General features: G+C 36.9%; 1 protein-coding gene across 4 annotated transcripts in view; it reads left to right on the top strand.

Annotated features, from left to right (window-relative positions):
- The window catches only part of LOC127419237 (uridine-cytidine kinase-like 1), a 60,944-nt gene that overhangs the window by 20,629 nt on the left and 15,138 nt on the right, over positions 1–25,177 (top strand). For 2 of the 4 annotated variants that reach the window (XM_051660484.1, XM_051660486.1), the window contains exons 2-8: positions 4,596–4,789; positions 4,891–4,997; positions 14,474–14,644; positions 21,363–21,434; positions 21,570–21,759; positions 22,113–22,174; positions 23,086–23,102. In XM_051660484.1, the coding sequence (XP_051516444.1) occupies positions 4,596–4,789; positions 4,891–4,997; positions 14,474–14,644; positions 21,363–21,434; positions 21,570–21,759; positions 22,113–22,174; positions 23,086–23,102 (813 nt within the window). The remainder of the gene's footprint in view (positions 1–4,595; positions 4,790–4,890; positions 4,998–14,473; positions 14,645–21,362; positions 21,435–21,569; positions 21,760–22,112; positions 22,175–23,085; positions 23,103–25,177) is intronic. The other 2 variants (XM_051660483.1, XM_051660485.1) reach the window with 1 other exon arrangement.

Below are 25,177 nucleotides of genomic sequence, written 5' to 3'. Positions count from 1 at the left end.
AAAAAACATAAAACTTAAATACATTTCTAAATTAAAACTGCACTCCAAACAAAATGAAATAGCATTTAAAATAATCAAAAAAATTATATATATATATATATATATATATATATATATATTATTTATATATACACATACACACACACACACACACACACACTGCGTGCCCAATTATTAGGCAAATTGTATTCCTCAGGATTAATTTTATTGTTGAACAAACACAGTGCTCAGTCAATCCAAAATGTTAATGAACCTCAAACCTGAATGTTCAACAAAGAAAAAGTGAGTTTTGTCTTTCTCAGGGTAATATATAAGTGTGCACAATTGTTAGGCAACTAAATTACAAAAATAATTTCTCCCAACTTAATTGTTTATTCTCAATTTTTAGAGTAGGTGCAACAAATAAGTAACACAAAATGACAATTAAATAACATTTTTGGCCTTTTAAAAATATTCAGTGACCAATATAGCCACACTTCTTTTCGATAACTGCCATGAGCCTTCCATCCATGGAGTCTACCCTTGCTGGCTAGCCAAGCAGTGGAGTACTTGGATGCATGTGATGGAGCATTGTCCTGCATAAAGATCATGGCCTTCATGAATGCTGAGGACTTCTTCCTGTACCACTGCTTGAAGAAAGTACTTTCCAGAAACTGGCAGTAGGTTTGAGAGTAGAGTTTCAGTCCATCTTCAACTCGAAAAGGTCCAACAACCTCATCCTTAATGATAGCAGCCCATGCCAGTACCCCTCCTCCACCTTGCTGGCACCTGACTTGAAGTGGTGCCCTGTGTCCATTAGTGATCCAGCCACGGGCCCATCCATCTGGTCCATCAAGAGTCACTCTCATTTCATCTGTCCATAAAACCTTTGAAAAATCTGTCTTCATGTATTTCTTTGACCAATCTTGATGCTTCACCTTGTGAATATATTCAGTGGCGGTCATGTTTCAGCCTTCTTGACCTTGGCCATGTCTCTGAACACTTGGCACCTTGTACTTCTGGACACTTCAGGTAGGTTGCAGTTCTGGAATATGGCAGCATTGGAGGATAATGGGTTCCTGGTAGCTTCACGTTTAATTCTTCTCAAGTCTTTTGCAGTTTATGTTTTAATCACAGATGTATAGGCTGCAGAGTTGTGGTCACAATGAACTGCTCTGTGGAAATAAAGCGAACTGAACTCAGAGCACCTCCTGAGCTGAGATGGTCTGAGGTCAACAACAAAAATTCAGAAGACAGAAACAAAGAAAGAGTGAGAACCCTTTACATACGCGAGTTCGAGACTGCACGCCTCCAAACAAACAGCTTGACATACATACGCATAGACGGCTTTTCTGTCATCTGTTCTTGATAATATAATTACTTGTGTTTCTACAAGCCCCTGTCTGTGTGCCGCAGGGGAAATTATTGGTAATATTAATATGATTATAATAATAGCCTAATAATATTAATAATAATAATTGAATACATTAATGGGAAAACGAGCCAAATATCATCTTGACATCGTCAAAGGCATCAGCTATTGGCGATCACTCTGACCATCGTCGATCCCTGAGATCATCGTCTGTCAGCACAACCCTAATGTGCATTTCTCTCTATAAAATAACTAAATGTTCAGACAGTCTCCTTGCTGGTTTTTCCGACACATTCAGAATCATTTTGCCGGTGTCGCTGCTGCTCACTTCGTGCGTGCACTTGTAAAATGTATATTTTAAAGGCTCATTATTACAGATTAGTATTTCTTTGTAATGTAGAACAGTGTTAGCAATGTTTCTTATAACATTTTTTCTCAGCCCTGGAACTCAAACCATTTTCTGATGCCCCCCCCAAAAAAATACATATTTAAGTAATTAAATTAATATCATAAACGTGTGACAACTAGTCGACTAATGGCTTAAACTAACGACTACTAGTCGACTAGTAAAATCTTTGGTCGGGGGCAGCCCTAGTATTTCCTGCACCATTGCACCACCAAATAGAATTTGCAAAAATAATTATTACTTACAGTTATCACAAACAATCCCCCTGTCTTTCTTTGATCAGGCAAACAGGTAGTCACTAGGGCTGGGTATTGATACAGATTTTTCGATTCTGATGCACAAGCTCTAAATTAGTTTTGATTCCAATTTTAATTCAAATCTTACTAGTTTAAAAGCAACTATTGTTTTATAATTCAATATACTTACTAGTACGAATCCAATCGAAGAGCTCTGTAATTCATCCGTAGAGCTCTGTGATTTTTATGAGTCAAAATTCTGTTAGAGAGCACTTTAATTGAAATTCTTACTAGTAAAGATGCAATTATGATGAATAATGTTGGGAACATTGATAAGTTGGCCTTTCATACAATATAGCAAAATCTCTGTCGATTGAAACTTAATATAATTGTTATGATATACAGTGCATTCAGAAAGTATTCAGACCCCTTCATTTTTTCCCCCCCACATTTTATGTTGCAGCCTTATGCTAAAATGATGTTTCACATCAATCATCACTCCATAATGACAAAGCTAAAACTAGATTTTTGATAACTTTGCAAATTTATTAAAAAGAAAATACTGAAATATCACATTGACATAAGTATTCAGACCCTTTGCTATGACACTTGAAATTTAACTCAGGTGCATCCCATTTCTCTGGATCATCTTTGAGATGTTTCTATACTTTGATTGGAGTCCACCTGTGGCAAATAAAATTGATTGGACATGATTTGGAAAGGCACACACCTGTCTATATAAGGTCTCACAGCTGAAAATGCATTTCAGAGTATAAACCAAGCCATGAGGTCAAAAAAACTGCCTGCAGAGCTCAGAAACAGGATTGTGTCAAGGCACAGATCTGGGGAAGGCTACAAAAAAATTTAGGCTGCATTGATGGTTCCCAAAAGCACGGTGGCCTCCATAATTCTTAAATGGAAGAAGTTTGGAACAACCAGGACTCTTCCTAAAGCTGACCGCCTGGCAAAACTGAGCAATCGGGGGGAAATGGCCTTTGTAAGAGAGGTGACCAAGAACCCGATGGTCACTCTAGTTGAGTTCCAGAGATCATGTGTGGAGATGGGAGAAACTTGCAGAAGGACAAACATCACTGCAACACTCCACCGATCTGGGATTTATGGCAGTGGCCAGACGGAAGCCTCTCCTCAGTGCAAGACATATGAAGGCATGCTTGGAATTTGCAAAAAAGCACCTAAAGGACTCTCAGACTGTGAGAAACAAAATTCTCTGGTCTGATGAAACGAAGATTGAACAGTTTGGCCTCAATTCCAAGCGTCATGTCTGGAGGAAACCAGGTACCGCTTATCACCTGCGCAATACCATCCCAACGGTGAAGCATGGTGGTAGTAGCATCATGCTGTGGGGGTGTTTTTCAGCGGCAGGGACTGGTCATTGTTGAAGGAAAGCTGAACGCAGCAAAATACAGAGATATCCTTAATGAAAACATGGTCCAGAGCACTCTGGACCTCAGACAGGCCCGAAGGTTCACCTTCCAACAGGACAGTGACCATAAGCACACAGCCAAGACAACGCAAGAGTGGCTTAGGGACAACTTTGTGAATGTCCTTGAGTGCCCCAGACAGAAAACAAACTTGAACCCAATTGAACATCTCTTGAGGGACCTGAAAATGACTGTCCACCGATGGTCCCCATAAACCTGACAGAGCTTGAGAGGATCTTCCAAGAAGAATGGCAGAAAATCTCCAAATCCAGGTGTGCAAAGTTTGTCGCGTCATACCCAAAAAGACTTGAGGCTGTAATCGCTGCCAAAGGTGCTTCAACTAAGTACTGAGTTAAGGGTCTGAATACTTATGTCAATGTCATATTTCAGTTTTTTCTAATACATTTGCAAAGTTATAAAACAAATCTGGTTTTTGCTTTGTCATTATGGGGTATGGAGTGTAGAATGATGTGAGAAAAACAAATAATTTAAAGCATTTTAGCATAAGGCTGCAACATAAAATGTGAAGGGGTCTGCATACTTTATGAATGCACTGTATATCATATCACTCAGCCCTAGTAGAGTATTGCACATAGAGTAAAAAAGATCAATCTTGGGATTTTAAGATTTGATATCAGGATTGTTCAAATGAAGATTGATCTTCCTAATCGATTTCCTAATTCCCAAACAAACAGAGCAATTCGGAGTGCCACTGTGTTTAAACTTTTTGGCAAGTAAATCCATGAATATCTTTTTTAGAGCTGTCTCTGCACATTGAACTGAGATAAGTTAAAGTATTTTTTAATTTACACAGCTTTAACCTACGCTGCCAATGGCCACACTTGTGACTGTCAATAAAACAATGGAGCATTCAGTTAGGTTGAACTAAAACTAGTTTAACAAAATAAGGTCAGTTGGTGTTTTTACCTTTTAATCTGACTTTTCACAAATAATTTATATCCCTAATTTTTCTTATTTCACACGTCAGTTCTAATCTAATTTAATCTGTTATCTAATCTAGTTTCCTTGATGAGCATAGAAGTTTCTGTATTTGCCCTGTAGATGTATTATGAGGCTACTTAAACCATCATGTCTCATTTGTTTGTGATAAGGAAGTCAGAAGTTACACAGGAAATAGCAACTTTTCTTCATTTTAATAGTGGGAGTGGGGAAGGCTCTCTGGACAGGCTCCTCCCCTCAGTCAACACCACCCTGTCATCGCGAAAACGAACCACCAGCCAGTGTAAATCAGAACCTCCACTGCTGAGGACCAGTAAGAGGACCATCTACACAGCCGGACGCCCACCATGGTACAATGAACACGGGACCCAGTCCAAAGAAGCTTTTGTTATTGGTGAGTATATTAAAGTGCTCAAAATTCTCTGCTAGCCCCTATGATATCACATTCACCACATAGACTATCTTCATGTTTCTACTGTCTCTTTTTAACCTTAGGTCTTTGCGGTGGCAGTGCCTCAGGCAAAACGACTGTCGCCCGCAAGATTATCGAAGCTTTAGATGTTCCTTGGGTTGTTCTTCTATCCATGGATTCCTTTTACAAGGTGAGTTTCTGAAAAGATGTTATGTCATTGTTAGCCGATCACATGTGTCCTTGTTGGTTTACACACAGGAGCTGCAGAGTATTTGAGCAGTCACCGCTGCAAGGTGGCTGTAGACCTCTGCATAGGCCTGAAGTGAACCAAGCCCAGTCCATAAATTAGATCCCCTGACCCAAACCTTGTTTTCAGTGAGCATTCATCTGAGAGGTTCCTGAATCCAGATGTTGATTTAGTAACCTATCTGCTCGATTCAGTGAGTTCATTCAGTTCTCATCAGGATTCATCAGACTGATTCAAACCAAACCAATAACTTGTGGTTTTGTGAGTTACTGAACTGCTCGGTACACTTACTGTCACTTACTGAACCGAAAGTCTTATACCATGTTTGAGCAAGAGATGGGTGCATAGTTAAGTATTGTGAAACTTAAATCAGTATTGTACTCTATGGTTGTATAAATGACAACATCTAGTTAAAGATAAAGCATTTGCTGCAGAGTTTTTGTCATTTTTAATTAGAATATTTAAATATAATCCTATACCCTCTATAAAATAAATCTTAATAGACCAAATAAATAAATGTAAATGCATAGACTCACAGGTGGATTCTTGCTTAATCCAACTCAAAGATTATGTGTGCACAAGCGTGTTAAGCGTGCACAAGTTAAATATTTATAATTTAATATTTAATGCCTAACCCAATGCAAACCTGAAGTTATATATGAAAAACTGTCCCGAATTTGGCCCATACAATTTGCACTTTTTCTTTCTTTTTTCTTTCTGTGAATATGCACTAGACAGACGTCTTTGACCATTTTGCAGCATCTTGCATTTTTTCATTGCCTTGCGTATGAGCGCTGCATTTTTAAAATGCTGTGTCATGTTTTAAAAGATTAATAGCCTAAATTCACTGTGTGGACTCAGTCTTCACTTTCTCATAAATGTACTTGGCAGGTTCCTTTTGAGTACATATTGGCCACATTCACACAGCAGCAGAATACACTTGTCAATCCTGTGCTGAGTGCTTACTACAGTTACGTTCACACACAGCTCGGTTATTTACAAGAGTGACAACTGCATTCTATAATCAAACTGACACCCTTAAATTTTTAGGTCTCACAACTGCATTCTTGGCAAACCTGTGCTGTGTGAATGGAACCGTACTGGACAACTAGTTGTTAGTCACGTCATGTACAGTGAGAGCCACACTGCACTGTACACCAGGCTTCCCACGTGTCCTGGAAAACCTGAAATTTTGCAATGCAGTTTTCCAGTCATGGAAAATTAGAAAAATACTTAAATATCCTGGAAAAAAAATTATTTGTCCTGGAAAATATTTTAGTATAATAAAATGGGTTGACTGTGTTGCTAGCAAGGTTTTTGTTACATGTACAAAAACATAGTAATGATCGGGACTCGGAATAGGAGTCAAATACACACATTCGTATCGTCACTGCCGGCAGCTGTGCATTGTGAAACAACGTCAATGGTTAAGGGTGCTTACAATCGTGTGCTAGGCCATCGTGGTCCAGCAGAGGCTGATCGCTTGATTGGTTACAGCTACAGCCAATCACATGCTTGGCACGTGCACAATGAGAAGCAGCACTTGTGAAACTTCTCATTCATAAGCAAACGTCATGACCTGGCACATGTACCGATCGACTGAATGAGAGGGGCATGTTGTTTGTTTACTTCAGCATCAGCATGTGAGTCTACCTTGTTCATCACGGAGAGAAAAGGGTGGAAGAGCTATTAATGCATTAAAGTGACTGATGTTAATACACGTTGAGGGGTCACATGACTCGCATCAGCGCTGCCGAATACATTGAAGTCTATGAAGTGACGCGCCAGTGCAGCCTCAGCTCCAACTTCACATCAAAGTGTTTTTCACACACGTTTTTACCTCACACAAATGATGCCTTTTGAGAGTACAAAGCTGCAAGAAATATTTTAAAACTGTCCAAATTTATGAAGAGATATTGAAGGTCTCATAATTTATTTTAATTAATTATTATCTTATCGTTTCCAAGTATCCAGAGACCCCAGTTATTGTACTACAGTAGTTACATTTACCACAAAAACCCCCCCCAAAAAAACACTTGGACCTAAACATAAATGAGTCCTCTCTTTATTTTCTGCAATCAAAGCAATTGACTTTTTTTTTTTCTTCCAAATACGTTTTCAGTGTTTATTATGCACACCTCCCACTTTCTTGCATGGCAAGCTCGTAAATTCGCCCCTCCGTGACGCTTTCTGCAATGCTTGTAATGTGGAAGGGCAAAGCTCTGCTTCACGCTGGTGCTGAGTGCAGCGTTGACGCCTCGACTCAACTCATGTGAAATGTGCTTTACAATAACCAAAGGACATTATTGAAACTCAAAATTATTATTATTATTATTTGGCTATTATTGTTATCTTTTCTGAAAAGTCATGCTCAGCAGTTTAAATGCTGTTGGAAAATGATACAGTACATCTGCTTTGTTCTTATAATGCTTAAACATTCTATCAGTAGATTTGTCATGCTAATTTCAATAAAGGAGAAGGTAAGGACATTGTTGATATTAATTAATATTATTAGACTATTATTGATGTCTTTTTGGATGAAAAGTCATGCTTGGCATTTCACAAACTGAAGGAAAACTATAGATCTGCTTTGTTTAATGCTTAAATACAGTAAAGTCTCTTGGTAGATTTCGGTGGTGAACATCTCAAAATGATTCAATCACTCACTCATAGCACATAAGATGCTCATTTGTCTCCACCTAGTGGCATCTCCAGAAGTAGTCACTAAACTAGTCAATTAAACTGAACAAATTTGTGAAACAGAAGTAAGCCACAACAAAGTACTCTTTATTTTTGCAGATAATTCTGCACAATTTTGCAGATAATTTGCTACACTTGAATAGTTAAAATAGCTTTAGTTGGTGCTTTTAGCTTATTCTTAAAAAAAACAAAATGAAAAACATGTTCGTGAGTTATAAACTTTAGACAACGATGACAGTCAGACCACTGTAGTATGCGGAAAAACATGGAATCTAGTCATAAAGATGGCATTAGCAATAAAATAATGTCGTGGAATATGACATATTTGGATGAAAATGAATGTTTGAATTTACAATTAATCAAATTAAAATTGTGATATGTCCTAGTGTGATAATTAAACCAAAGTCTTGATTTAATTGAATAAATAATCTGCAAGTGATGCACGCTTCAAAATGAATGTGTAGAGCTGTCCGTTCAGACACTGAAAACACCTCATCATGATCATCATGTGCACTCTGGTGTGTGTGAGATGACAGAGACCACTCTGAAGTGCACAGCACATACAGATTATGCATTTTTATTAAATTGAATCACAGCTTTATTTAATAATCACACTGGGCCATGGAGCAAACTGCTTATCTGGAGGTGAGAAACTACCATCAAAAACAAACAAACACCAAAATAAAAGCTCGATTTAAATGGATGCATGTGTTTTTGCTTAAATATTACACTTCTAGGAAATGTCCTGGAAAATTGTACCTTGAAAAGAGTGGGAACCCTGTACACGAGTGTGTCTTTTGTGTTTACAGTTGAAGTCAAAAGTTTACATACACTTAGTTTGAAGTCATTAAACTTCATTTTTTAACCACTTCACAGATTTAATATTAGCAAACTATAGTTTTGGCAAGTCGTTTAGGACATCTACTTTGTGCATGACACAAGTAATTTTTCCAACAATTGTTTACAGACGGATTGTTTCACTTTTAATTGACTATATCACAATTCCAGTGGGTCAGAAATTTACATACACTAAGTTAACTGTGCCTTTAAGCAGCTTTGAAAGTTCCAGAAAATTATGTCAAGCCTTTAGACAATTAACCAATTAGCTTCTGATAGGCTAATTGGAGTCAATTGGAGGTGTACTTGTGGATGTATTTTAAGGCCTACCTTCAAACTCAGTACCTCTTTGCTTGACATCATGGGAAAATCAAAAGAAATCAGCCAAGACCTCACCATGGGACCACGCAGCCATCATACCGCTCAGGAGGGAGACACATTCTTTCTCCTAGAGATGAATGTAGTTTGGTGCGAAAAGTGCAAATCAACCCCAGAACAACAGTAAAGGACCTTATGAAGATGCTGGAGGATACAGGTAGACAAGTATCTATATCCACAGTAAAACGAGTCCTATATCAACATAGCTTGAAAGGCTGCTCAGCAAGGAAGAAGCCACTGCTCCAAAACCGCCATAAAGCCAGACACAGTTTGCAAGTGCACATGGGGACAAAGATCTTACTTTTTGGAGAAATGTCCTCTGGTCTGATGAAACAAAAATTTAACTCTTTGGCCATAATGACCATAGTTATGTTTGGAGGAAAAAGGGTGAGGCTTGCAAGCCGAAGAACACCATCCCAACCGTGAAGCATGGGGGTGGCAGCATCATGTTGTGGGTGTGCTTTGCTTTAGGAGAGACTGGTGCATTTCACAAAATAGATGGCATCATGAGGAAGGAAAATTATGTGAATATATTGAAGCAACATCTCAAGACATCACCCAGGAAGTTAAAGCTCGGTCGCAAATGGGTCTTCCAAATGGACAATGACCCCAAGCATACCTCCAAAGTCAAGGTATTGGAGTGACCATCACAAGCCCTGACCTCAATCCGATAGAGAATTTGTGAGCAGAACTGAAAAAGTGTGCGAGCAAGGAGGCCTCCAAACCTGCTCAGTTACACCAGTTCTGTCTGGAGGAATGGGCCGAAATTTCAGCAGCTTATTCTGAGAAGCTTGTGGAAGGCTACCCAAAACGTTTGACCCAAGTTAAACAATTTAAAGGCAATGCTACCAAATACTAACAAAGTGTGTGTAAACGTCTGACCCACTGGGAATGTGATGAAAGAAATAAAAGCTGAAAAAAATCATTCTCTCTACTATTTCACATTCTTAAAATAAAGTAGTGACCCTAACTGACCTAAGACAGGGAATGTTTTCTACGATTACATTTCGTTAACTCACTGAGATGGAGAAATGATCTGTATCATCCAAAGATCCAACTGCTATCTTCCATAATTATTGTATTTATTTATCACACATTATTCATTTTGCACATATACAGTGAAATTCTTTTTTTCCACATATCCCAGCTAAGCTGGGGTCAGAGTGCAGGGTCAGCCATGATATGGCACCCCTGGAGCAGATAGGGTCAAGGGCCTTGCTCAAGGGCCCAACAGTGGCATCTTGGCAGTGCTGGGGCTTGAACCCCCAACCTTCTGATCAGTAGCCCAGAGCCTTAACCGCTGAGCCACCACTGCCCACCCGAGCTTCTCGTGGGCACGAGCCACGTGGCACAAATGCTGCTCTCTGCACTCAGTTAAAAATAATTAAATGCCGCTGTTGGTTAATTATGATCTGATGGATGAACTCGTGCCTCGATTGTACTAATTTATTTAATAACATGGCTAAGACACTATGGATGTTGCCATCTTTTAGTCACTGTCACAGTGGTTACAGCTGTTAAAATACAGTTGTGACTTCGATTGTTCGTTCATACAGACAGTATTCAAACTGCTACTGTAAGCTATTGTTTGAACAGGACATTTCAAGACTCACACCTGTAAGTAAATATGTTTGTCAGTCCCAAACACTGACTGTGTGAACAAAGCCATTGACCTTTGTTTAGAGTATACATGGACATGTTTGTATGTACCATGTATGTTCCCCAGGGGCGTAGGAATTATCTGAAAGGTGGCTGGGACACTTTCTAAATCTCATCAGCCTCTCATCAAAATATGACCATTTCAAAGAATTTTTGAATTCTTTTTTTTATTTTTTTGAAAGAATATGTTATGTTTTTAAGAATATGTGATTATCATTTGCAAGAAAGCATATCAACCGAACTTTTAAGAAACATCAGCATTTTTTATGATAGAACATGAATAAGTAGAACTGAAATGTGGCAATGAAAATGTTCACTTCAAACAGAAGAATTACCATATCATTTAATGACTGCTGTCAAATATTTGTCCAGTCAGCCAGAGCCAAAGAATCAAAGCAAAAAAAAATTAAATTACCTGAAGCAGTTCAGAAGCTTGTGTCACCTCTGTTGACCTGGTCACTGATCTTTTTTTTTTTTTTTTTTCTAAAATAGCTATACAACAAACAACACCATTACCATTAATCTAAATTAAATAGAATGGCCAAACAAAAAACATGGAAAAGTTAAAGATCAATATCATTGTTTAGATGTATACTATGACATGGGATTAATGTTGTTACACACACTCTAATGAAAGAAATACAGAATGTCTATCCCATTCGGTTTTTTGGCTGGTGGTTGTACATGAGACGTTATTGGTCATTGTTTCAGAAAAAAGAGATCCGAGATTAAAAACTCACTAAAAGTTGCCAAAATGTAAAATGTGTTCACTTGTTTAACAACATTAACTTACAATAGTCCAATATGACTTCTCTTTTTGCTAACGTCTTTCTCAGTGTCTGTCTCCTGCCTGGCAGGCTGTTCAACTCATTAATATAAATAACATTGTCTGCATTCACCCAAAACGATTTGCTGAATCAAAACAGGGACTGTGACATGAGCGCTAGCCAATTGGATTACCGCTTTTGAGTTTCTTCCACCTACTGCAAAAGTAGCCAGCTGGCAGAGGCTTCTGCTGGGTCTTAAAGGCTTCGTTTTAGGCGAATGGCTGCACTTTTTTTCCTTGCACTACAATTAAGCAAAATAAACATTAAAATAATTATTATTTTGAATTTAGTTATTTCTAAAAGTGAGGGAGACATTTACCCCAGTTATAATGGTTGCTACACCCCTGAAGTTCCCTATAGTAGAAATTACGGTTTTGGGAATGGCTCCATGTGGAAATGCTAGGTCACCACACCTCATTATGAAGGAAGCAGATGAGACTCGTCTCTAGAAAGATAATATCAGTATGTTAAGTGTTAAGCTGAGTAGTGTAAAATACCCAGATCAGTAAACATTTATACATCCTTTCGCATAAAAGAGAGAGAGAGCATGAGATATTAAGAGTGTTTCGATTATTAGGAAATCCACTAAGACCTTTAGGCAGCTTCTGACTTTACAGCACACTGAGGAATTTGTGAGTAAATAAATAGCTCTCAAATCCTCACACACACACACACACACACACACACACACACACACACACACCAGACCCAGGAACATCTCAGGTGTGCTAAGCAACTAAACCATGTTTACAATCATGTACAGTACAAAAGCAATAACAGATCATGCCATTATGTCTTTACAATGTTTGAGTGAGCTGGATAAAACAGGCGTCCTCCATGTCATGTGAGGCATGTAACTGACCCTTGACACTCTGTGTTTAGTATTTAGAGAGACAACACTGTCACTCAGAGTGGTTATTTTAGACTAGTTTAATGATTGTTCAAACCGTTTACCAGCTGTTCTTGCATATCTTAAGAGCAGTCAGATTAAATTGAACTAGAAAGTATTTTGCAAGAAAAAGAGAAAGTAAACAAAAGAAAGAAGAGTAAATGGGCCTGTGTATGTGTGGGTGAGAGTGTTTACGTACATGTACTAGTGTGTGAATGTTCCTCCTAAATTTAGTTCAGCTGACATTAGCCATGTCCCCAATGAGAGGAAGGCAGTGAAATCACATTTTTATTTGCTCATTAGTATGTCGCTCTTTCTGCATGCAGGGTGGGAAAAACATTGAAATCGTAACTTTAAAAAAACTCCACATATAATATATTCTCTTCCACCATGAAGTCTGAAGTAGTGAAAGGGATAGTTTGCCCAAAAATGAGAATTCTGTCACCATTTATAGTGTATGTTTGTATTACTGCACTTGTATAACTGTTTAAATAATGGATAGTAATGCACACTTTTGACCCAATTGAAATCTACATTAATGGGCCAATTCTGTAAATCGACAGTAACACCTATTGTTTTACCATCTGTAGACCAATGAAGTTTTGTATTTGGCAGAAGAGTTATTGAGATTGTTAGTCTTAATAAAAGTATTGTAAATTGGTGTTTTTATTATGCTGATGTTGTTGTATAAAGCCGCTCAAGACTGAATGTTAAATTGATTTTACCATGGTTTACGGCGTTATACCGGGTCTAAAAGCACCATTAAATATTCCATGTTCAATACAAGTTAAGCTCAGTTGACAGCATATGTGACATAATGTTGATTACCACAAACATTTATTTTGACTTGTCCATCCTTTTCTAAAAAAAAAAAAAAAAAAAAAAGCAAAGCAAAAATCTGGGTTACAGTAAGACACAATGGAAGTGAATGGAGGCCAATTTTGTAACGTTAAAATGCTCACTGTTTCAAAAGTATAGCCACAAGACATAAACAGTATGTGTTAACATGATTTTAGTGATAAAGTCGCTCACTAACTTTTTCTGTGTAAACTTTACATCTGAAATAATACACAAGTTTTAACATAAGTAATGTAAGAGCTTTTATGAAATAATAAGCTAAACATTTCTGCCTTTTTGTTTAATTTTTGTGGTAATCAACATTATGCCACAAATGCTGTCGATTGAGCTTAACTTGTATTGAACCCAGAATATTAATTTAACGTGACAAAATCACTAATGCACAGCATCTCTTGGCTTACTGTTTTGTAAATTACCTGCCAAAAAACATTAGTAAATAATATGTAAATCTAAAAGGAGCTTTTGTCATATCGTTACTATTACACCATGCTATAAAGCCCTGCTCAAGTGCAAATTTAACATCTGTTCCTTAAATGTATCATTTACCACAAAAAGTTAAATTCAATTTTTTTGGATAATTTACTCAGACTCATGTCTGTCCACACCCGTATTATTTTTTTTTTACTTATGCAGAACACAAAAGGCGATTGCTTTAATGAATATCACAGTCTTACCTTTTGAGTAGAAAAAGTACCAAAAAGTATCATAAAAGTACTCTAAGCAACCTCTGCCTCATTTTCAATATTTAACTCCAAATTTAATTCCTGTGTGCCACTGTGTTTCTCTCATGCACTCATGAATGTACAACAGACATCAAGATTCTCACTTCAAAAATGACAAATTTCGGGGAATCAACCTACAAATGGCTTATAGTCATCTCTGTATTTGGTCATGATAGGAGAGTGTATTTTAACATGTAAAAAAAATTACACATTTCACCTTTAACAAATAAAATAGACTAAATTGTATTGGCAAATAAACTGTAAACTGCATTCTTTATTTATCACCACCTGTTTGGTGCTGGTGGAATAAGTTTCCGCAACATCACTATGTTAAGTTATAGGCACAGTCTGTCTGGAGCAACCTGGAGTCAAATATTTGCTCAAGGACACCATAGTGGTAGATCATCAATCTCCCCTTGTGGGTTTCAAACATACTGGTTATCCAGCCTTGATATTTACTCTTTGATCTTCACCATTGGGTGAGTTTTGAGCTGTACTAAAGTCAGAGGTGTAACCTTGGACCCATCTGTGGTGACACCTTTCCTGCAGGTCCTGACAGCCGAACAGCAGCTCCTGGCCGCTAATAATGATTACAACTTTGACCATCCAGATGCCTTTGATTTCAGCCTCCTGGTGCACACACTCCGCAAGCTCAAACAAGGCAAAAGTGTGAAGATCCCAGTGTATGACTTCACTACACATGGACGACAGAAAGAATGGGTGAGTGCACACACCACATGGAGAGATGATCATGTGGAAACTCGTTTACATCAGATGAACATGTTTTCCGTTGAACAAGGGCATGGGTTTGATTCCCAGGGGAAATACGCACTGATAAAAGCAACTGCTCAATGCATACATGTAGGCTAAACATGCCACAATGTTTTGATGTTCGCTTTTCCTCTCAAAAATGACAAAATTATGTTTACATTTATATACAGATTATCTAAATTCGGTAAGCTACTTTGAAACTTCAACTTGCCAAGGTACAAGCTACTCAATTTTAAAATGGTTTAGTTAAAGTCAAGAAACCTTTTGGAAAAGTAATTGGCAACAATTTAAGTAATTTCACAAACTAACTTACTACTAGACTCTTAACTAGTAGAAAAAATTGGAGATCTTTAGAACTAATTAGAGCAAAAATGCTATTTAAGTCTACAGTATTGTCATTTATACAACTTTTAAATATTGCATGATAAAGTTGTATGGAAGTAAATTCATGACTAAAGTCTTTGAAGCATAAATGCATGGTGAATTGCTCTAATCGAAAAAATAAATGCATTGTATTATCAGTGCAGGCATTTAAATCCGTTGAATTTACAGTGCTTGCATTTTGGGAGGCTGAAATTTAACATTGTTGTATTTTTAAGCATTAAATATTTCGTTTGAAAACATTTCACAACTAATTTCATTATTAAAAATTCAACAATAAACATTCACCTTCCAAATTTCATTTCCAAAATATTCAGTTCATTTGAAAATACAATCTAGATTTTTCGACAGGTAAAATTCAGTCCGTTCTATTTCACTTAACAAAATTTGCTTCTTCAAATTCAGTGGTTCAAATTTGGTTGGAAATTCAACCTTCTACATCTGGGAACTGCAGGAAAAGCAGCAGAGTACCGATGCACAAACTCCAACTGATGCCATTAGTTCTCACCAGTAGGTGGTGCAATGCAATCAGGTGTTGATTCCTGAAGACCAAAGCTAAGGTAGAGAGAACAGCTGTGTACGTTTTGATAGTTTGATAGTGGAATGCATTGGCTTTTAAAAAATTTTATAAAAAAATTGCCGATACATTGTCCGGGTTATTACGTAACTCAGATGTTTGAAGCGCTGTGTAGGTAGGCATTACGTATAGTGTAGTATGGTGACCAGTCCCAGATTGGAAGCTTTTTTGTCTCATTTCACTTATTTGTCCATGGCTGGGTTTCCCGTGGCACTAAGTAAAATGTTATTATCACTAAAGTAGTACTTAATCTCTACAGCACGTTCCGCAAAAAGCATCGCCATCAAAATAGTAACGTAAAATCATTGTAAATTAACGAGAGCTTTGAACTGCTCAAAAGTCATAAGTGCAACATAAATGTATCTTTCTCGCATATTTCACAGTTTATCAGAGAATAAGGAAAGTTTAATAACTTGTATTGATATATTTGGATCATTGGAAAGCCATAGCCAGAAACAAGGCTTTGGGTGTGTCAAGGGAAAACTGTGTTCAAGAACTGAAGCACAATAAAGTGAATTTTTTTGTAACTTTAACAACCGTTGCCATTCACATATGTAACCATTTTTTAACATTAAATTTATTTTCTATTTTGCCCCATGTTACATTATAATTAATTTATTAGCCTAAACAAATTAATGACACTTATCAATGGAGTTGGTAGGCCTGTTAATATATCCAAATATTAGGCTTAATATTTAGTCATAAAATGTGATTACATTATTTTGGAACATTACATAATTATTTTTCAAAATCCAGAAGACAAATGCACAGGTAAATGAAGGGGCAATTTGCACTAATTGACAAAAAGTGCTACACAAGGTTTTACATTCACTGATTCAAAAACTTAATTTAGGAAAAGAAATAAATGTGTGATGCATTTTATGAAATTGAAAAATTAAAATACCGTGCGCATTCATTTTCCAGCAATAAAACAAACTTTTGGCTACATTGTGATTCATATTGCGTGCGTTCACAAACATCCATTTCTATCATTAATCTCTATAAAGTTGAGTATCAATCTGAAACCATGTCTTACCAAAGTTATCATTATTTCTTTAATTAAATGCTATGATCGTCATTAACTTTCGGCTTCTCGACAAGGTTACATATAATTTCCATGCTTGTCAGAATTTCCGCAGTATTGTGTTGAGAAGACTAACTCCTGGACATATTGTTCAAGGTGTCAGCATTGTACCGGACAGCTCCCGTAACAAAGCATTTAAGCTTCTACTTTATAACGAGCAATCTAAGTGCTGTTTTGGGAAAAAGCACTTGTTTATATGTAAAATAACAAGCAGCGTTAATTAAGATGATCATAAGTTTAAGTTGCAACTTGTTATTGGGAAACTCGGCCTATATTATTTTTTTGTTGTAAAAAAAAATACACATTAATTTATTCCCACTTATCCTATGTAAGGTCGCAAAGGTACTGGAGCCTATCCCAGGAACCTCATAAGAGCTGCCAGCCAATAAGAATGGAATTTCTGACATCTCTTGCAGATTTCATGCCATCTGAGAATAACCCTTAGCACTGACCAAATTAAATTCACCTTCAAACATTCTTGACTTAATTGTTTAGTGCTAAAATTTAGAGAGTGCAAAATAATCAATCACATATCCATACCATATTTTGAAATAATAATGACATACTTCTATTGCTATTCATGTTCAGATAAATTCTAGACATTTCTGAAACTCCAACACAATTTTCCTATTTCCTGCTTTGTAGTAAACACTGCAAGAATAAATACAACCATTTTAATAAATATTTTTATTAACATTCTGTGACTAGGAGGAGGGCAGGGCCGGGCCCCAATCGGGCTAATCAGCCGAGGAGAGGGATAAATGCAGCGTGATGCGGTAGTTCGAGAGAGAGAGAGACACACGTCAGCTGACTTCTATTATTTGACTTACTGTCTGCTGATTTTATTTAACTACTATATGAACTGCAACAGTTAAAGAAACAAAGTGAGCCCAGTTTGAAATCTGTGGTCAAGTGCATCTTAATTAAAGAGTGTTGACAGGGCACTTCTCCTGGAGGTAAGCTAAAACAGATCCAAAACGACTTTGGATAATGAAATTTGCGTTTAATTACATTGGTTTTAGTAAATACAAATATGTGCGTGTATGTGACTTGGCGCAATGGAGGTCTTCATTGTAAATATGGCAACGGCCGACCCGAGTGATGCGAGCACCGCCTGCACTGCACAATACGCATGAGCTGACCATGTGTAATGAGGGAGCGAGAGCTTTATATCTCTTGACATTTCTCTTAATTTATGTACGTTGTTTTGCGCTATTTTATTTGCATGACATTTCTTTCTAAGCTGCCATTGCTTCTAAGCACTTAACACTGAAACGGAGAGCACTCCCAGCCAAGTGCATTGATCATGAGAAACAAAAAACTGTTTTTACAAAAAATGATGCAAAAACGCACTGCAAAGTAATGATATAACCGTTATTTCGTTAAAAGTAAAAAGTAGCATTACCCAAGTCTAAAGAACAGCTGTTAAATAGAACACCTAATTCACCAGACTCCTGTTTTTCAGGAAGGCTGAAAAGATTCTAATAATGATGTTTATTGTATCTTATCTCTTATATTAATTTGACCTATGAAGATAAATTACTAATATTAAACATACTAAGTGTTTAAAAACAACTAAGTATTGTTATTGTATCAGTATAGGCATCAAAGTATTAAGCTCTGTAAATTAGCAAATATTAACTCATAACTGCAGAGCAAAGGTGTACGCTTCATTATATTCATGATGAAATTAGGCTCTGAATAGAGGTCAACCCACTTGAAAATTGCAATAACTATGGGTCTTAGCTCATAAGAGCATTCTCTACATGCAAATTTGCAAACGTTCTTTCCTTTTTCATATGCTTTCCCAAACCTGCACTTAACAAGAATGCGCAATGTACTTTTAAGTGCTTCTTTGCTGTCTATTGTGAACTGCTGAAATCTGACTGTATAGTGTCGCTCATTAATAGATTTGTGCATAACTTTATAAAAACTTGTAATTTACCTTGCTGAGAAATGTTCAAAGTTATTTTCTTAAATAATCAAACTAATTAACTACATAATTATATGCATAGTTTTGTAATTATTTTTGTGCTGGAGGCTAAGATAATGTTTTTACATAATCACTGCTTTGTTCATCAAATGTACGTTTGCAGTGTTTCATTTATCATCTGTGGATTTACCATCAGGATGTCAAGGGTCTGTCAAGACTGTATAAACAGTATAAAGAGGTTTATGTGTTGGCAGGCCTATTTTATATGCACAATAGGGCGGTGGAAACACTAACATAGGGTAAATGTACAAACATTAACTGATTAAGCAGAGATCTGCGCTTTGCGCCCAAACTAATACCAGTGACATCAATGCATAACAATGTGCGTGACAGCACCCTTCAGTGTTAGGGATGAAGATGAGAAGTTTGTAAAGAGAAGGAATGCGGGAAGACGTGCCGAGATATACTGTAATTATGGGGAAAGTTGTCTAACATCGACATCATTCCTTCTGAATTTAATACAATATCATTCGGCCACTTTGTACCAACTTGTGAACAAAGGTAGGCCTATTGTTTGTTGATTTTGGCCTAATTAATTTTTCATTCATTCATTTATTATTTTTATTGTATTATATTATTTTATTTCATTTTCTCGTTTCAGCTAATTTCTTTCCAAATTGAAAAAAAAAAAAAACGATCAAAACATACACGGCTGTTCTCTCTACCTGTAGCTTTGGTCTTCAGCAGTCAACCCCCGATTGCATTGCACCACCTACTGGTGAGAACTAATGGCATCAGTTAAAGATTGGTACCTGGATGTAGAAGGTTGAATTTCCAACCGAATTTGAACCACTGAATTTGAGGAAGCAAATTTTGTATTTTTATTTTTTTTAATTTTCTCCCCAATTTGGAATGCCCAATTCCCAATCCGCTCCAAGTCCTCATGGTGGCGTAGTGACTCACCTCAATCCAGGTGGCGGAGGACAAATCTCAGTTGCCTCCACATCCGAGACAGTCAATCTGCGTATCTTATCATGTGGCTTGTTGAGCGCGTTACCGCGGAGACATAGCGCATGTGGAGGCCCACGCTATTCTCAGTGGCATCCACGCATAACTCACCACACGCCCCACCAAGAGCGAGAACCACACATTGTAGCGACCACAAGGAGTTTACCACATGTGACTCTACCCTCCCTAGCAACCGGGCCAATTTGTTTGCTTAGGAGATCTGGCTGGAGTCACTCAGCACGCCCTGGATTCGAACTCGTGACTCCAGGGTGGTAGTCAGCGTCAGTACTCGCTGAGCTACCCAGGCCTCCGGAAGTGAATTTTGTTAAGCAAAATAGAACGGGCTGAATTTTACCTGTCGAAAAATCTAGATTGTATTTTCAAATGAACTGAATATTTCTGAAATGAAATTTGGAAGGTGAATATTTATTGATGAAATTAGTTGTGAAATGTTTCCAAATGAAATATTCAATGCTTAAAAATACAACAATGTTATATGTCAGCCTCCCAAAATGCAAGCACTGTAAATGCAATGCATTTAAATGCAAGCACTGATAATATAATGCATTTATTTTTTCAATTAGTGCAATTCAACATGCATTTATGCTTCAAAGACTTAGTCATGAATTTACTTCCATAAAGTTGGTGTGGTATTTATCTTGCACAAACACAATGATGATCTCACTTAGGGTGACAGCATCATCAGACTTGAAGCTTATTGGTATTCTTGTGCAACTTCATTATTAAACAAGTTTGGAAGTATCAAAGCACTGGTAGATAATGTAAACCAGAAATACTTCATTATTGGAAATGTATATGTGACGAGGAGGAGGGCGTGGCCGGCCCGTGATGATGCACGGCTGGCACTAAGTCAGCTGATCAGCGGGAGCGCGAGATAAAGAGGAGCCGGAGGCGCCAGTTCAAGAGAGAGAGCAAGAGATGCACTGTTACAATATAAGGACGGGCAAGGAGGCGGCAGGAACCGGCTGAACAATCAACGTAAAGTTTAATGGTATAAATAAACTTAAAACAACATAGAACAAAACATAAGTTGAACACTCATGCAGCATGGCTACGTGCCTCTCTCTCTCTCAGACTGGCTCCTCCGGCTCCCCTTTATCTCCTGCTGATCAGATGATTCTGCACAGGCCGTGTATCATCACGGCCCAGCCACGCCCTTCTCCTTGTCACAGTATATTTTATTGTAAACAGGCAAGTTTCCGACACAGGTCTTTATCATTTTTTTATTTTTTATTTTTTTTTTTTTTTAAACCTTGCGTGCAATTTAAGTTCTCCAAAAAACAATAGTTACTGTTTTACCTTGTCTATTTCCAGCATCCAATTTGAAAACATAAACTTACAACAAATACAACTAATGAAACCCAAAAAGTTAATCAAATGCATTTAATAGAATTGACAAGTTATAAATATAAATATTTAGCAACAAAAGACACAATAAAATGCTTTGTTCAATAGTTGTTTTTTTACCAGTTAATTGAAATGAAAAACCAAACACACTGATCTGCCTTAATGAATCGGACTTCAAAAGAGGACGTAGACTTTTTCCCTTTTTTGCTAAATATTGTTCCCAACACTATAGATTGTGATATTTACAATTAGTTATGTTTTGAATTGTATTTTGCTGCAGAATTATAATTCTGTTGATATGTTTATCTCTCTGTAGAAAACAGTCTATGGAGCCAGTGTCATTATATTTGAGGGAATCATGTCCTTTGCTGATAATGAGCTGCTGAAGGTAAAAAAAAAAATTGTTTTTTTTAAATTGGAAATTTCCTGTGTGGTTATTAGATGTCACTCTATGTCTTTTATCTGTTTATTTTTGTCACCTTCTCAATGACCTGATTTGGAGCATCATCCGTCTTTATTTCAGCTGTTGGACATGAAAATCTTTGTGGACACTGATTCTGATATCCGGCTGGTACGGAGACTCAGAAGGGACATCACAGAGCGAGGCCGGGACATTGAGGGAGTGATCAAACAGTACAACAAGTTTGTGAAGCCAGCTTTTGAGCAGTACATTGAGCCCACCATGAGACTGGCAGATATTGTGGTGCCTCGTGGTGAGTAAAGTGTCCATAAATCACTTTGTTTAAAATGGAATACTAACAGAATGCGTAGTATATACTGTACACTGCATACACTCACAAGTATGCTACATTGTCACATGACATCACACTGAGATATGTCTAGTTTTATCAGCAAATAATACAATAATTTTTTTATTTGTTTTGTGAAAAAAAAAATCTAACTTTTGGCAGTCAGTATATGAAAGTAAATGTTAAGGTCATATTTAGTGTATTTTGAAACACACAAAATCTGCATTGTGTGCACAGTTACATACTGTAAAACACTATTCCAAACATAGCCATACACTTTTTTTTTTATTTAATGTCCTGTCCTTTGTTTCCTGTAGGTGGCGGCAACATGGTGGCCATTGATCTCATAGTGCAGCATGTACACAGTCAGCTGGAGGAGGTAAGGACAACTGACATTGTGAGAATATTCAAATTTATATTTTGACATAAACGATACAGTATAGGCAATGAAAGTTACTATTGTCTGGATAGAGGACAGTCCCAACCTAAACTCTCATTTTAAACAGTTCTGGTTACAATAAATTTCAGGTGTTCAATATCGCCCCCTTGTGATTAAAAGACTAAAGTCATTTTAAACCTCCCACCAATCACTTGAGTATTATTGTTTAACAGTGTCACTGTTGTTTTTACCATTACTGCAATTACATTGTCACAACAATTAAAAGATTCTTATTATTTCTGAGAAGTATTCACAGATCAAGCCTCTGTGACACAGGAGTACACAGAGTGCATTATATGTATTAAATATTGTATTGATCTCTTATTAAAGGTGGTGTCATTTTTTTCTACTTTAAAATATTTCTCCTATCCCAGCTTGATAGAAACCCTTAAGTAAGCCATTCATAGGTATTTTCCCCAAAAGTGTTAACACTGTGGCTCTGTGGCGTTATTAAAAATGTTTTGGTTTGTTTGAATGTCCGACCAGCCTGACATATCTTTATTCGCTCAACCATGGGCGAGACCATCTGTTTGACTAAGCAACAGTAGATGAGGGAAGTATTGTGGTGAAGAAATTACACATTTCACCTTTTAAGGAAATGATAAATAAAGAAGAGTGTGTGGAACTCATGAAAAGCAGTTTTATTAACACTTTAGTGCATTTTGGAGATGGGAATGCTTTATAGTGGACTAATATTTGACTGTCATGTGCTTTTGGAGCTCTGACTGCAGTACTGAACAGCTAATGATGTTTTTTATAATACTGGTGTGACACATTTTGTTTGGCCTTGCTTCCTCATTGCACTCATCCTTTTCTCCTCCCCCCTCCTCCCCTCGCCGCCGGTGCCACAGCGTGAACTCAGCGTCAGGTAGAGTAGAACTGCTCATCATCCTCTCACTTCCTGTCAGTGCCTCCACAACCCTCCCAGGCCGAAGTTTCCCCTCTTCTGGGGTCATTCCTGACAATCTGATTCAGAAATAATGAAATTAAGACCTATCACAAACTCGCCTTTGATCAGTCTATATGGGCAACTTCTTCCAGCATCTCACTATCCACTTTACAGCATGATGATATCTGCCTTGTACTGAGCACTGCTGCACTTCCTGTATTAACCAAAAGAGGGCTGTATACCTTTAGGTTGGCAGTTTCAATGGGCACTAGTGTGTTTTTATTTTATTTTATAATTTATCAAATAAATGGGTGAATATCACATTAGTACGTCTAGGATCATATTTTGCCACATAATAAAAAAATAAATAAATAAATAAAAATATATATTTTGCATAAAGAAAATGAGGTCTGTTTGTCAGAATTTTCGCATTGTGAATTTTTTTTTTCATGACAGTAAAGCATATTTCTTTAAATTCTCATTACTATAATGTGTTCAGTAATTACCAGTAATGATAGTTAATTGATTCTCAATTCCGAACATGTAATACAGAAATTCAGGTGCATAGGATGCAGTTAATTCAAATATTTTTTTAGCAGTTTTGCTTTATTGTCAGTGTTTCGATCAATTACTTTGAGGCCTTTAAAATTTTCATTGTATTACAACAAATAATTACTGTAACACAGTGGTGTGTGTGTGTGTGTGTGTGTGTGTGTGTGTGTGTGTGTGTGTGTGTGTGTGTGTGTGTGTGTGCGCGCGCGCGCGCGCGTGTGTTTAAATTGGCATTAAAGGGATAGTTCACCCAAAAATGAAAATTCTCTCATCATTTACTCACCATCATGCCAACCCAAATGTGTATGACTTTCTTCTGCAGAAAACAAATGTAGATTGAAGGGAGAAGAATTTCTGGTAAAAAAGGACTTAACCCACAAATATCATATTACTTCTGAAGACATGGATTAAACCAGTTTTATGGATTACTTTTATGATGCCTTCATGTGCTTTTTGGAATGTCAAAATTTTGGCACCCATCCACTTGCACTGAATGGAAATACAGAGCTGAAATATTCTCCTAAAAATCTTCATTTGTGTTCTGCTGAAGAAAGTCATACACATCTGGGATGGCACGAGGGTGAGTAAATGATGAGAGAATTTTCATTTTTGGGTGAACTATCCCTTTAATGCAGTAACCTTGGTTTTACTACAGTAATATGCTGTTAATGTAGTAACCATGTTTTATTGTGTAGTTACTATGATTTACTACAAAATACCATGGTGATACTGTAGTTACTATAGTGAAACCATGGATACTTTTTGTAAAGTAAGGTTAGGGTTAGGTTAAGGGTTTAGGGTGTCTGTGGTAAATAACTACAAAAAACAGTGATGCTCCTTTAGTGTATGTTCAACGTTCTTACGTAAAGTTTGGTTCTAGCAAAATGTACATTCTTTTATGTTTGCATAGTCACCAAAATGTACAATATTGACGTATTGACAGCATCTAAACATCATTATTTTACATGTTAACAGCTATAGAAACGTACAAATGTTTCTGTGTACTGTTTGAATTGATTAATATAGAATAATTCATAGAATTAATCAGTTAATTACATTAATTTATAATCAATGAGATTAGTTAAATGTGATCACATTTATTTAACGCAGTTGACGACATTATATGACATTTTAATTCAGTTCTGTGTGATTTCTGCTGTTTTAAAGGATTATATCACTTTAACCAAGACTAAACTTTAAAATGTTAAAACAAATAAAAACTCTGTAATTGTTTAATCATTTATTGAGCATTTCATTACATTTTTGTTTGTCATGGGACACAAAAGGAGTTTTCAGAATATACCAAAAAACTAAATAAACCTCAAAAAGCACCATAAAACAATAACAAATATGAATCTATAAATGTGTTAGCTATAATTCAAATCTTCACAGACCCAAATTCAAGCCTTTTAATCAACAATCTCAGTCTCCCGCTGTAACCGTCAACCTGCGTTGGTTTTGTTTTCAAAATTCAAAAATTGCCGTCTCGAGCATTACGACCA

The sequence above is a fragment of the Myxocyprinus asiaticus genome, chromosome 28, assembly GCF_019703515.2.
Source record: "Myxocyprinus asiaticus isolate MX2 ecotype Aquarium Trade chromosome 28, UBuf_Myxa_2, whole genome shotgun sequence".
NCBI classification, from domain to species: domain Eukaryota; kingdom Metazoa; phylum Chordata; class Actinopteri; order Cypriniformes; family Catostomidae; genus Myxocyprinus; species Myxocyprinus asiaticus.
This window is presented reverse-complemented; position numbering and strand designations above follow the sequence as displayed.